The sequence below is a fragment of the Agelaius phoeniceus genome, chromosome 3, assembly GCF_051311805.1.
Source record: "Agelaius phoeniceus isolate bAgePho1 chromosome 3, bAgePho1.hap1, whole genome shotgun sequence".
Classification (NCBI taxonomy): Eukaryota; Metazoa; Chordata; class Aves; order Passeriformes; family Icteridae; genus Agelaius; species Agelaius phoeniceus.
In genome coordinates, this window is record NC_135267.1 from 55622669 (window position 1) to 55635807 (window position 13139).

The window sequence follows — 13139 nt, forward strand, 5'->3', positions numbered from 1 at the left end:
TTCCATTAAAGGCATCAAACCATTGTTGTGTATTGTGCATTGAAATGCACTTGAAAAATCTGATGAAAACCCTGTAATAGCAAGATACTTAAACACAAATGTTCTAGTTTTGCAGCTTGGTAATAGATTAGAGTAACTGAGTCATTTTTATAACAAATAGTAAGCGATATATCCACTGTAGACAATGTATTGCTTAATTTCTCACGTTTAATCTTTTCTCTTCTTAAAATGTTTGGAGAAATTGAACAGTCAGATTTGGTAAACTGTATTGTATCAGCATAATAAGTTAAACCTATACCAAAATATTGAAAGGCTGCTTTTTAATATAAACATTTTAGGGAGTTACCTAATTGAAGTCCTTATTTTTAGTTGTATAAATAATATAGCATTTGCTTGTCTTTACTGCTTGCATGATGAAGTGTCATGCTTATTTTAACATATGCATGTTTTAAGAAATCTCTTTTCTTGTGTGCTTTATTAAAATCCAGCCTGGGGTTATCAGGCAAATATATATGAGCAACCATTCTTTTTAGAACCACTTAATTTTTGTGAGTATGAGTTCCTGAATGGTGAAAAGTTGGTAAAACACTATTGTAAGCAGAGCACAATGTTTTTGAAACATTTAAAAATAACTTTTCTCAATGTTTTCTTACATTTCTTAAATTTAACTTTTCTTATGGTACAGAGGAACATCTAAATCAGGAATAGATACTTGGATTATTTCTTTTTGTTGTTTCCCAGTCTAATCAAAATGAGGGAGCAAATCAGATACCAAGCTTCCGTTCTCAGCCATGCCACAGTCTCTTATTCCTGAATCTGTTTCTATACCAGTAAAATGCTGTAAATGTTATTTTCCTATGAGTTTGGGCACTCTTAATTCTCATGGTTTTGTCACTTGTAGTTGGAGAAAGCTGTGGAAATACATTCTTATACAGACTTTGTTAAAAAAATCTTCAGCAAAAATAGTTAACGCTCCTTGAACACTGCTTTGAACATGCTGTGTGACAGATAAGTAGTGAGTAGTTGTGGAAAATGCTAGAATTTCAAATTACATAGGGAATAGGGAGAATTAAAAATTGTACAGTATGATGCACTGAAGACTGTGAACAAAAATTTTAGCATTGTATATTAGTTCTTTCAATATGTTTAAATAAAACAGAAAACTTGAATTCCAGTAGAATTTAAAATAGTTTACAAATTACAGAATGCCTTCATGTGGCAGGCAAAGTAATGTATGCTCATCTGAAAAACATCAGTGCTTACCAGTTACTCTGCATGGTGTGAATGTAAATGTGAAACACTCCTCTTTTTTCTCTTTTTTTTTTCTTTTTTTTTCAAATCTCTGCTGAGTGCACACAGTAACACTATGGCTTCAAGATTTAAATATACTCATTAAATTGGAAAAGCTGTAATAATTTACAGTCACTTCCTACTGCAGTGACAGAAGTTTATGAAGTACTTCTTAATGCATTTTCTAGTGCTGTGTTTGGAAAGTGAGCAGTTATAAACTGCGTGGACAGAATTTTGGTTATTTCCAGCTTGCAAATTGTGCTTGAACATAAAGGAAAAAAAAAATTAAAATTTAATGATGAAGAAATTAACCTGTAAATAAAGTTGGGCAGCAAATATTGCAGGAAACCTGATAGAGTAGTGGATATGAATGGTGGAATAATGACCAGTGGTGTTTGGTATTTCCAGCAGTGCTGTCAAGAAGGTAAGAGTGTTTTGGATTGCTGTGTTTCTGAATGCAGGGGTGCTGCAGCAATTCAAGGCAGTAAAGTGCATCCTTCCACCTGCCTGTTCTGAAGCTGTGTTCCAGCTTGCCTGAAATAATTAATGATCTTAGAACAACTTATTTTCTCACGCTGTTATGGAAACATGGGGTAGTGTCTCGGGCGATAACATTGCACTGCTTTTACAGTGCAAGGCTGTTCCTGTTCTCTCGTGGTGGCATGGGCTGCACTTTGAATCTGGAGAGGCAGGGAGGGTCCATGAGAGTGGTGTCCCTGGGAAACATCACTGGTAACTGGTTAAATCACTGCCAGGACTGGGAAGGTGCTGCTCCAGAGAGAAGATGGGTTCCCTTCAGGGAAGGTGGTAAGGAGTAGCCTAGGGAGCAGAAAACAAGGTAGATGGGGACTTCCTCTGACCATGTGTGAGCCCCAGCAGATCTACCCAGTGGCCTGGTCCTTTCCACATGAAATTAACTTTATTCTGTTGCACTCTACTGTAATTAATTAGCTCTTGCTCTGCTTCATTGCCATAGATTTCTGGTTAAAACTTTGCAATGTCATAAAATGAGTGAACCTTATGTAAAGAAAAGAAAGACCAAAAAAGGAAATTTCACTATTAAAATCGTTAAAACTGCAAAAGCAAGAAATGCTGGATTTAGGTTTGCCTTTGGATCTTTATTTGGGTTCCCTCATGTGTATTCATGGTAGTCTTAAGTGATCACATGAAATTTTACCACAAAGTCTTCTGTGCTATTTGCTGTAGATGCTGTTAAATTTGCAAACAGCTGGGCAGAGGGTTTCAGGAAGGAAAAGGAATAGTTTTGTAACTATTGCAGGTAAATCCCACACAGGAACGCTTAGCACCGCACTTGTTTCTACCGCAGCTTTCTGCGCAATGCTGAACAACTCACTGGAACCAAATTTTTGGCAGGTAGCCATTTTTTATTTGCTTGCTAGCTTGGGCTTCCCATGAGATATTAGTGTTTTGTATCTAGAAATACTCTGGCCAAAATAATTCGGAGCCAGGGTTGCCTTGTAGGTCAACTTCTGGATCAATAAGCGTCATCTTGGCAGGCCTTGACTTCTGGCTCTGTTGCTGATTTATGTGTCACCTTAAGAAAGTCTGTTTAGCTGCAATTTCCTACTCAAGTGGAGATAATAAGGCAGGCTGAGTTTGCAGTGTAGAGAAATCAGTGGGAAGCCCTCTGGTACTGAGATAATTCTTGAGCACTTGAAGTGGGATGGGAGGGGGTTTGGAAGAGCCTGAGGAGTGTCTAAGAATAAAGTAGATAAACATTACTGCAGATAGGACTGAGGTATTGGTATATACTGGGAAAATGTCAGTCTCTCTTTCTGATGGTACCTTAGCTTTCTGTTCAGCAGTGATGAGAGAATGCTCCTATTATTTTTTATTTTTGGAAGGATATAATTTGATAGCAATTCCTTCCTGCTTGTGCCTGCCCAGATAGGAAAAAACCCTTTCTTTTTGGATGCAAATTGTTCTCTCTTCTTTGTTACTTCAGGATTAGCCTATTGCAGTGTTACTGAAGCATCTTAAAATCAGTCCAAGACTGGTGGAAGTGCTTGCCTTTCTTGCTGACAGCATCTTTCCAGTGAGAGTGGGTCTGGCCTTGCCCCTTGGTTGTGGTGAGGAATTTAATTTCTGCTGACTGTGATTTAGGGAGTCTAGATACCCTGTGATCCCACTTAAGTTTGTCTTTTGCTATACTTGCAGAGTAGCAGTGTGCAGGCGGGATCCTTTCTCATGATTGAAGAAGCAGAATTGGCAGGTGCAGAAACAGCGCATTTCCCCAATATTCTCTACCCCTAAGAGAGTCAAAATTTTGTGACAAGGCAAGTGTAAGGGGTCACATGCTTACTGAGTGCTTTAAAATAAGCTGGGAGCAGAGTACTCAGAAGGATGAAGAGCTACCAAAGGGAGGTTGTTTCTTTTGTAAGTGGCTGAGAACAGAGATTTTGTTTCAGGAGTTACTTTACACTGCATTGTAACAGTAATTGCTAGAGTGCCTAAAGCTTTTTAAGATATGTGTTCTTTGTTGTACATAGGAGTTTTTTAAAAAAGAAAATAAACAGTCATTCTGCTTTCAAACCATGTAGAGTAAATAAGACTGGCTTTACTGCTTGAAGAAAGAGTATAAAAATACCAACAGCTGCCTCATTTTTCTGAATGGTATTCAGCCCTTGCCTGAGGCAGGGGCTCTGTGGAAAAAGTAGTATGTGATTGTGCATGTAAAGAGTGTATCACACACACAGGGAAGAGGGGTCTGGTTGAATGGACAAGCTCTGGCATTTAATAACTTATTCAACTTCAGTAATATGTTATAAATAGTTTGGCATGTAGCAGGATGTGGTTGGACAATTCAATGGTGACAGGCAATTCCTTCACTTTAAAAAGACTGTAAAATGCCAGGAAAGCTCTGATTTATTTGAGGAGTCCCACTGAAACCACTGTGACTAAATGGGGATTAACATCAAGAATGATGATAACTTTTTGCTAGATAGAGATCAGAGTGTGGTTCTTGTATCACTGAAGTCCCAGGTGTCAGTCCTCTTGACAAACTGCTGTGGAATCCTACTACTTTAAGCTTAGCTACTTCATAGGCATTAAGAGTATTGAACATTTACTCAATTTACTTGTGTTTTGGATGTTAAAAACTTTGCAGATTTCTTCTGAGAGTGTCCACAATCACTGTTGTGGTGTCAAGATATGTTTTGTTGCTGAAGTTCCCGTCAGAATGCAGCAACAATTGTCTTTATTGCAATGAACTCTTTGTCCTTGTCTTGCCCAGTAGATGGTGGTGTTGGCTGATTTTTCTAATTTATTTTAAAGCTCTGCATTAACATATGTGGAGGTTTTGTTCTTTTTTTTTTCCTCTTGCACTTCAGTTGTTCTTCCTTTTGTTTTTTTGGTCTATGCTCCCAAATAATAATTTTACCATATATAAAACAATAGCAGCTTTTATTCTGATTGGATACCTGTGGGTCTTTTACATTCTTAAGAGGGCACAAGTAGCAGCAAACACTGATAGTTTGATCTGTGTTGCTCTGAACTGGACACATGTAACAGTGGGGACTTAATTTGAAACTAGATTGTGTGCATTTGTTTCCAACAGGTTTGAGTTTTAAGAACTAATCTACAATATGATAAACATTTTGCATTGTTTGCAATTTTTGTTCATCCCACAGAGAGACAAATGCTCAAGATTACTTTTTATGAAATGTGGAAAAGAGAACTGAAAGCCCTTTTAGCATTCAATAAGCCATACATAAAACCACAGCATCTTCCAGCCAGCAGGATAAGGCAAAGAACTTCCATTAGAAATGGAAATTCTCTAAACCCATTGGAGTTATGCTTTGTCATGTTTCCTGGGATTTCTGTGGTTCAGCGTAGCACATGGTGGGCAAAGAATGACAGGCTGAGCCGGAAGATGGAGAATGTTTTCATAAGAGCAGAAGGACTATGTGCTTAGCACAATAAAATTGAATTTGAGGAGGTACATAATCCCTTGCTCCATCATATACCAAGAGAGTAAGTGTTGGGGTACTACAGCTATGTAATCCATAGGTTAATGTGGCTTAAGAAAAAATAGCTACAAACTGACAATGAATACTTGGAAATTAAAATAACAAAGGAACTTTTTCAAGAAAGAAATTCAGGACTTTCAGTTCACTGGTAACAGAAAACCTGTCTTCTTCTGAAACATTTATGAAATACTTTGTGTGATACTATTGCTTGTAGTACACAAAGGCTTCATATTAGTGGCTTATACTTGTTTCAGTCCAGTGTAAATTTTCAAACAATTTTAATTTTTTGGAAAATGTTTATTGAAAGTAATTTTGGTCCCAGTAGAAAAACTTAGCATGTGGATGGACAGAAATGGTTCAGAAAATATTGATAATGTTTGATTATTATTTATTTAAGCCTTGGATTCCCTCAGTATGTTCATTATCTATTGAATGAATATTAAAATTTTTCTGGAGATAAAATTAACAGTCATAAAAGCTGAAGTTTTTAGTATATCAAGGCATCATTTCCCGAGAACATGAAAATGTATATCAGCTCTGAGTGGAAGGAATCTCTAATGATGTTTAAATGAAAAAATGGAAGCTACTGTTCTTGGTCCTTGTGGAAACTGCAGACAAGGCAGCTGAGTAAGTTCTGTATTGTATACTTACCTGTTAGCAGCTGGACTCTTCCTGCCAACTCAGTTACAATATGTTTGCATTAAAAGAATTGCAGTTTCTTGAGCATGTGTGTTTTTGCCCTCATTGCTCGCCTGTACATGAAACATTGGAATTTAAATTTCCTATCCAGATGCTATATTTATTCCTGTTTATCTTCATGTGAATTTGTTCAGGAAAGCTGTTGAGGTTTCTTTCTCTTCTCTTCTCTGTTGCTGTCTGACCTTTTAAGACCATTGGCTTTATAGCATGGGACAGAGAATAACCTTAAGAGATTACTTAAAATTTGCCAACAGGCATTTGACAAAAGTCAAGTGGATTGAATTTATACTCAATAAGCGTTATAATTTATTCTCTTTAAAACACTGAAGTGACAAAAATCGGTCTTTTTTGTGAGTTTATTTAAGTGCTTGGTTATGGCCTTTGTTTACATCAAGATTCACTGTTTGATGCAATGAAGGTAGATTGAAGATCCCTTTATCCAATGCAAATTTTTATGTTTACTTCAGGAGTTTTGTGACTTGAAAACAAGTTTTTACTTCTCAGAGAGCTATGGATCCATCCTCAGAAGTTGGCTGCATGGCACTGTCACCTGCTGTGACATTTTAAAATGTCAAGACACCTAGGGAAGTGCCTGGGAAGACTGCCCTTGCTCTGTTTTGGCTTGGAGGAAATATTGTGATGAAACCTTTACTTTTAGGTTTTCTGTTGCCTACACTCTAAGTAGAAGAGGCTTACAAATGTGTTGAATTTTTTCATAGGCACATAAACCACCATTAATCTAGATCCCTTTTTGTCATGCTTCCAGCAGCATACACTAGTTGGCATGTTGCTCTGGCAGCTCTTATGCTGTGATGACTTTGTGCAGCATGCTGCTTTGTACATCTATTTATCCTGTTTTTAAGCAGTTAACCTTTGTCACAAGCTGTTCATGTCTTTTCCTCCCCAGCTAAAACCAGAGTATTACTTCCCAGGTCTGAGGTGTTGTTCTGGTTAGCCACAAAGAGCTTGGTGTATACATTAGTGCTGACACTGTCACTGGGGAAATAGGGAGTGAGAGCAGGCATGAATTCAAGTTTGCCTCCAAACAGGAGCTGGAGGTCTCTGGCACTGGTAAAGGCAAGGCTGCAGGCAAAACCAGAAGTTACAGTAATCAGTGAGGCAGTGCCCAGTTGGACTGTTGTGCCCTCCCTCCTGCTAAGGCAGTGGCAAGCTGTCACTCCCCATCACTGAGACCATCTTAGCACGGGTGCCTGGCTTTGAGGAGCTCCTTGAGGAGCTTTTCTTTAATGGTTCAGCTCTTGCTGCTGTTAACAGCCTCCAGGGAAAGAGTGGCTGGGAGCTGCCTTCCCTGCAGTCATCTGTCTTCCATTGTTTGGTGCTGTCGGTCAGCAGTGAGCCCTCTGGAGCCAGAAGGGCTGGCAGGTCACTGCATTGCCTGGGGGGATGTCCTTGCATTCCACAGTAGGTCCCAGTGGAGGAGGAACATGTGTGTGGTGTCAGGGCTGGCCATTGATTGAACCCTGCAGACACATCCCAGGTATTTCGGTGTCCCAGGACTGTTCAGAAATGCCTTTGGTGCATGGATGTTCCAGCTGACCCTGTATGAAGGTGTGGGAGAGTGTTTCAAAGAGCTGCTCAGTAACCCTGTGCCCAGCCTGCTGGTAGGCTGCAGCAACCTGCAGGTGTCTTGGCTCATGTTCACAGCTTGCCTGCTGTGAGACAGCTCTTGCAGAGTTGGAGCTCTTGAGAGCAAGGAAGATTTTCCCTCTGACATCCACCTGTTGCAGAGGCAGCAAAGCACAAATAGCAAAAATGAGCTTAGCCAAAATAGGAACAAGACTGAGTGTGTAAGTCAGCTGTAAGACTCTTCTGAATAGTAACTCTACTGCTTTTCTGTGGTTGGAACAGCATGAATGTCTCTCCACAAACTGAAGCATCAGCACGTGGTGTTTAGTGCATTTGGTTGCCTTTCAAAGTTGAACTCATGGTGTTTCAGTCCAGATGGATTTATCAGCAGTTTGTCCATGCTTTCATATCTGTTGTGAGCACAGCTGACTGATAACAAGCAAAAATCTTAGCTCCAGACATCTTATGACTGTGTGAGGGCCTCTTCTTCCTTTCCTTCTCCCCAGCTTATTTCTTACCTGTTCACGTTCCTTAGGGCTGGAAGGACTGTATTACTGAAAGCACACTTTATATGTGTGTGTATATGGGGGATCACCTTTGCTTGCAGCCAGAATGGCTTATTTTCAGTACTGTACCATGGCAGGGTCCAAAGTGAGGGGTGTGATGTGTTCAACAGCCTCTGGAGGCACAGAAGGGGTCAGTGTAGTGCCAGGCAATTGTTCCTGTTCTCATTTTCCCGAGGTAAAGTAGCCTGACCAGAGAAAGAGAAATAGGCTTCATGCAATGGCCTTCAAGGAATATCCTCTCTGCTGGATGCCAGGGAGCTTTGAAGGACTCCCTGAGATGTAATTTTCCCTGTTGAAAGCTGTTGGTAAGAGCACCACGCTGATAGAGACCTGTTCTCTGTGGCAGAGGCACCCCTTCACTGTTCAGAGCAGGCGTCAGGGACAAAGCACTGCCTTGAGCTAAGCCCAGGTCACCAGCTGGGCCTGCAAACCACGGAGTGACTGGGAAACAGAATTATTTTCGTGTGGTAGTGCTGTAATCACTACAGCATTGGGAAGAAACTTTTCTGGCAGCAGGACGGCTATAACTCGCAGTGCTCCAGTGTAAGCACAGCATGTGGGGCATTGTTGAGCCTTGTGTCTGGCTGACAGTAATATCACATTCAGCATGTAATTAAACACCTCATAAACTGCCTTGAGATGTTTGTTTATGTGTGCTTTTTAGTGCAGAAGTACTGTGTTTTCAGTGGATGCTGAAATTTCTGTCCTCTGTGAAGCATTTGGTGTGTGATGTTCATTCAGCTCCCTTGTCCTCAGAAAGAATACTTGGTGTCTGGAGTGTGTTATTTTGCTGGCAGTGAAAAACATATGGTATGGGGTTGTTCCCATGAATTTCTGTTACTGTTTTTTTTTTTTTTTAATATGTGTGTGTAAGTTAGATATTGGAGGCATCTGTATCAGTATCTATTGCAAATTAATATTTATAGATGTCAAAATGAATGTACATTTGGCTTGATCAAAACAAGAACGGCTTGTTTTGAATTCCGTGAGGATAAGCAGAAACACATAGAAAATATGTGATGAGGACACCATGTAAAAACTATTTTGAATAGCAGATACTTCAAGAGACTTCCAGTAAATTTTTACTATGCTCTGTGCCATTTGTTTTGTCTTACAGTTTAGAGTCAATGAATTTGGGGCCCTGGAAGTAATTACAGATGAAACTGAGATGGAAAGTGTTAAAAAGGCAACTGCTACCACAACCTGGATGGTTCCAACTGCTCAAGAAGGTCAGTTAAGAAGCAGTAAACATTTTCTGTGATAGACTGTAGTTTCTTTAATGCATCAACTTTCCTTAAAGCTTGCATCCAAAGTAAAAACAATTTACTTGCTTTAATGGACAAAGTATCTCTGATGAAGTAACCTGTTTCTTGGGATGTAAATTAGTATGAAAATAAATTCATTTCAAGTTGAAAGGAAATAATTCCTCTGTTAAATATCTGAAGTACAATTACAGACACATTTTTTTCCTTACAGTAATTTTCTCTAAATTTAGATTTGGTATTTTCCCTCTATTTAATTTGCAAAATAGTAAATTTCTTTTACTTATTGAGAATTTAGAATTTTAAGTTATTGAATTTTTTGTTGAGCTGGTTCTCCCGGACTGCCCACAGACTTTGCTAACAGCTTAGAGTTGATGTGTGCACTGCAAACTGCCTTGGTATGGTCAGCACAGCTGCCACCACCCATGTCAGTGTTAGATGTGCAGTGTGTTCACCCACAGATGCTTTGCTCCTGACAACTATGCTTTTTTGCAGCATTAAAAACAGTCTGCAGAAACATCTAATGTTTATCTTGAATGGTGAAATTCTTAGAGTTGTAGTATCTATCTATCTACCAGATAAAGTGTTTCCTGGATTTAAAATTCTGAAGTAAGAAACACCTGTTTTGTTCAAGGAAAATTGTTTTACATGGTCATAAATTACTCCAATCTTTTTACACTGACTCCAGTAATGATGGAGTAGTGTGAAAGAGAATATCACAACTGGTTTTGTGATTATTTACAAATACCTAGTTTTTTTTCCTTGTTGTTATTACATTTGATCAACTTTCTTTTAAAATATGTATTCTGTAAGTCCTTTGAAAAGCAGACATCACAATTTCTGTTTCATAATTTTCCCTAAAGGATGAGAAGTCAGTGAGAGCTTTCCTTTGCTGCTCCCTCACAGTTAGTTCATAATTGTCATGTGGGACATTAACACTGGTAGGAAAGTGGTTTGGGCCCCCAAGGTCTGAAGCTGCAGACCACTGTTAATGTGTTCTCTAGCAGGGCAGTAATAGTTAATTTAGGTTTCAAATCTGTGATGAGGGTAGCATCATTGTGAGAGTGTAGTAGCACAACAGATTCTCTGCTTAGACTGAGAGATCAGTTACAGCAAAGTACACAGCTGCATCCCCTCCAGTCTGACAAACCTAACCAAAAACTTGTGTTTCTACTGAATTGAACTCTGTTCATGGACATATAGACATAAAGAGTAAGCATTCTGCTACTACCTTACACCATCCTTGATTAATTTAGTGCTCCCCAAAAGTAAAAATACTGCTAAAATTTTCTGCTGTGAGAATAAACAGTTGTTTTGAACCACTTATGATGCTGGTGTGTAAATAGAACATACATTATATATTCTTCTGGGGGAGATAGCCTGCATGCAAGAGTTCATTTGACTGTGGTTTCAAAGACAGTACAGATCTTAAGCAACATAAATAGTCTGTGACTTGAAGTTTGCCTTTTGGGGAGGTACAAAGACAACAACCTGCTCCAGAGGCTGGAGTACTTGACAGTGCTTCATACTTGCTTGTGAGGGAAAGTGACTGCACTCTCTCCTACAGATAGCTTCTCCTAGGCTCTATGCCTGTTGTGGGGAAATTGCAGCTTAGGATCAGTGAGTAACTTCATATTTGAAGATTCCTTTATTACAGGTTGAGTGATGCTTCACTTCTGGTGGACCCCAGGCAGGTTCAGCAGCAGCTGCTGCTAGAGACTGCAGACTGTAGCCTGTGATTTGCTTCCAGAAATAATTTCAACTAATGAAAAGATAACTCGCCCCAACCCTTTTCTCCCAAATTTAGGTATAGGCATATCAGCAAGAAATGAGGTCATGGATTCTAAACAGTGATGACTCTGTGAGCAGTCATTGCCTGTCACAAAATTCAGTCCTTCCACAAGCAGCCACATCAAGCTGAGACAGAACCATAGAATAGTGGGTTCCTCTCTCCTGTTGCAGTGTGAAAACCTGACTTGCTTGTCAGCAATCTGGACCTCATACAAACACTAATTCCTAGTTCTTCATTCTGACAAGAGTGGTGTGGCTGATGTTTTTCTGTTAGCTTGGCAAGGCCTGCTAAGGATATTTAGGAATGTATCACCTCTGCCTAAGTGAAGTTAACTTTTGTCGTTGTGCAGCCTTTTCAGAAAAGACAGGGATCCCCACAAGGTTGAAGGAAACTGCAAAAGTGGATGGACTTGTTTTCTGTGAAAACTGTTACCGCTATGGTACTATAGAAGAATTTGTTCCTGAAGGGAAATTTTGCAGCCAGAAATGTGCCCAGCAAGTAAAAAACAAGTAGGTACTATAACAAGCATAGAAGCAAAGAATTTGGCATAAATGTAGCATGAGAGTGAAGTGGTGGGATAAAATGTTCATGGTGGGGCAGAGGGAGGTATTAAGCAGACAAGTTTCAGTGTCACCATTGGTTTATAATGTTCTTTCACTGTTTTTTTTTTTTTTGTGTAAATGCCTTAACAACATTTGGTTTTGTCTAACACTGACATTGAAGGCAGTCTTTTTTACTCAGTGTGCTGTGTTCTGCTGTCAGATGCAAGCAGTAAAACAGTCTATGGGATGCATGAATCAGTGTCAGACTCCCACCCTGTTTCAGTCATTGGAATTAAGATAATCAGTAATGAGATGGTTGGGGTGGTAAGTTAATTATAATTAAGTGCAAGAGCTGTTTTATAGTTGACAGTGAGTGAAAACATGAGCATACTGCAGTTTCTCAGCTCCTCTTTTTCAGTTAGTGCATTTCATCTCATCATAAAAGCATGTTTGTGTTAGTGTGTCCATTCTGTATTGCATATTGCTAGATTATGGCAGTTTTAAACATTTATGATTTTGTACATTTTCCTTCATTTTAGCTAATTGCTTCAAAGTTTTCTGTCCTGATTTCTTGTTTAGCAATTTGTACAGTCACATACCAGCTTTCTCCAGTTGGATTTGTCAGACTTAAGAATTACCTTTGCCTTCCTCTCTCTAAACTGCCCTGCAGTCCTAAACATTTCACAGTTTGCTTCTCCGGGAGACTTGATAGTACATGAAAAAAGACACACTGTTTAAAACATGTAAAACTTGTTCAGCAGAAGCTGACAGCTTTCTTTTACAGTTGCTATTGTGTGTCTCTCAGATTAATTCTTTTGACAGACTTAATTTTCAGTAGTATTTCTAAGAATATAATCTGTGTAATACTATGGGACCCACACATTTACTTGCTTTTTTACTTGTTTTATGATTATGAGAAGTGAAATAATATTGGCTTTGTGTCATTGTGTTACTTCTGTGGTAGAGAACCAAAGGAGGAAAATCCCAGCATGGAATGCAATGGGGAAGATGATTCTAAAGGCATTCGGAAAAGAAAAGCAAAAGTACCTCTCAAAGAAGAGTCAAGGGATAATGGGGAGAAGAACGAGAATCCAGATGAAATTGTTAGTATGCATCATAAACCCATTCCTGCAAGTATTTGGGTGGGAGTTTTCCCTTGTATTGCAATGTCAGTAGCTCCATCAGCCCACAAAGAGGAGAGACTTCATCATTCTGTCAGAGCCACAATAAGTAGTTGTTTCGTTTGCCAATTTAATTATGCCTCAGCAGTAAATTGTAATTATTGACAATGAATTGATAAAAGCTAGTTTTGGTCTCTTTTCCCTGCTTTTTTAAGAACAGAACAAAGAGAATTTAAAGGAAAAATTATGCTAATGTTGACTTGCCATGTCTTCAGCATGGAAAAACAGGAG

At 39.1% G+C, this 13139-nt stretch overlaps 1 protein-coding gene across 8 annotated transcripts in view; it reads left to right on the top strand.

The window, feature by feature from the left end:
* L3MBTL3 (L3MBTL histone methyl-lysine binding protein 3) overlaps positions 1-13139 on the top strand; it is a 78265-nt gene that overhangs the window by 13181 nt on the left and 51945 nt on the right. For all 8 annotated transcript variants that reach the window (XM_054629025.2, XM_054629026.2, XM_077175295.1 and 5 more), the window contains exons 3-5: positions 9249-9360; positions 11535-11694; positions 12692-12830. In XM_054629025.2, the coding sequence (XP_054485000.2) occupies positions 9249-9360; positions 11535-11694; positions 12692-12830 (411 nt within the window). The remainder of the gene's footprint in view (positions 1-9248; positions 9361-11534; positions 11695-12691; positions 12831-13139) is intronic.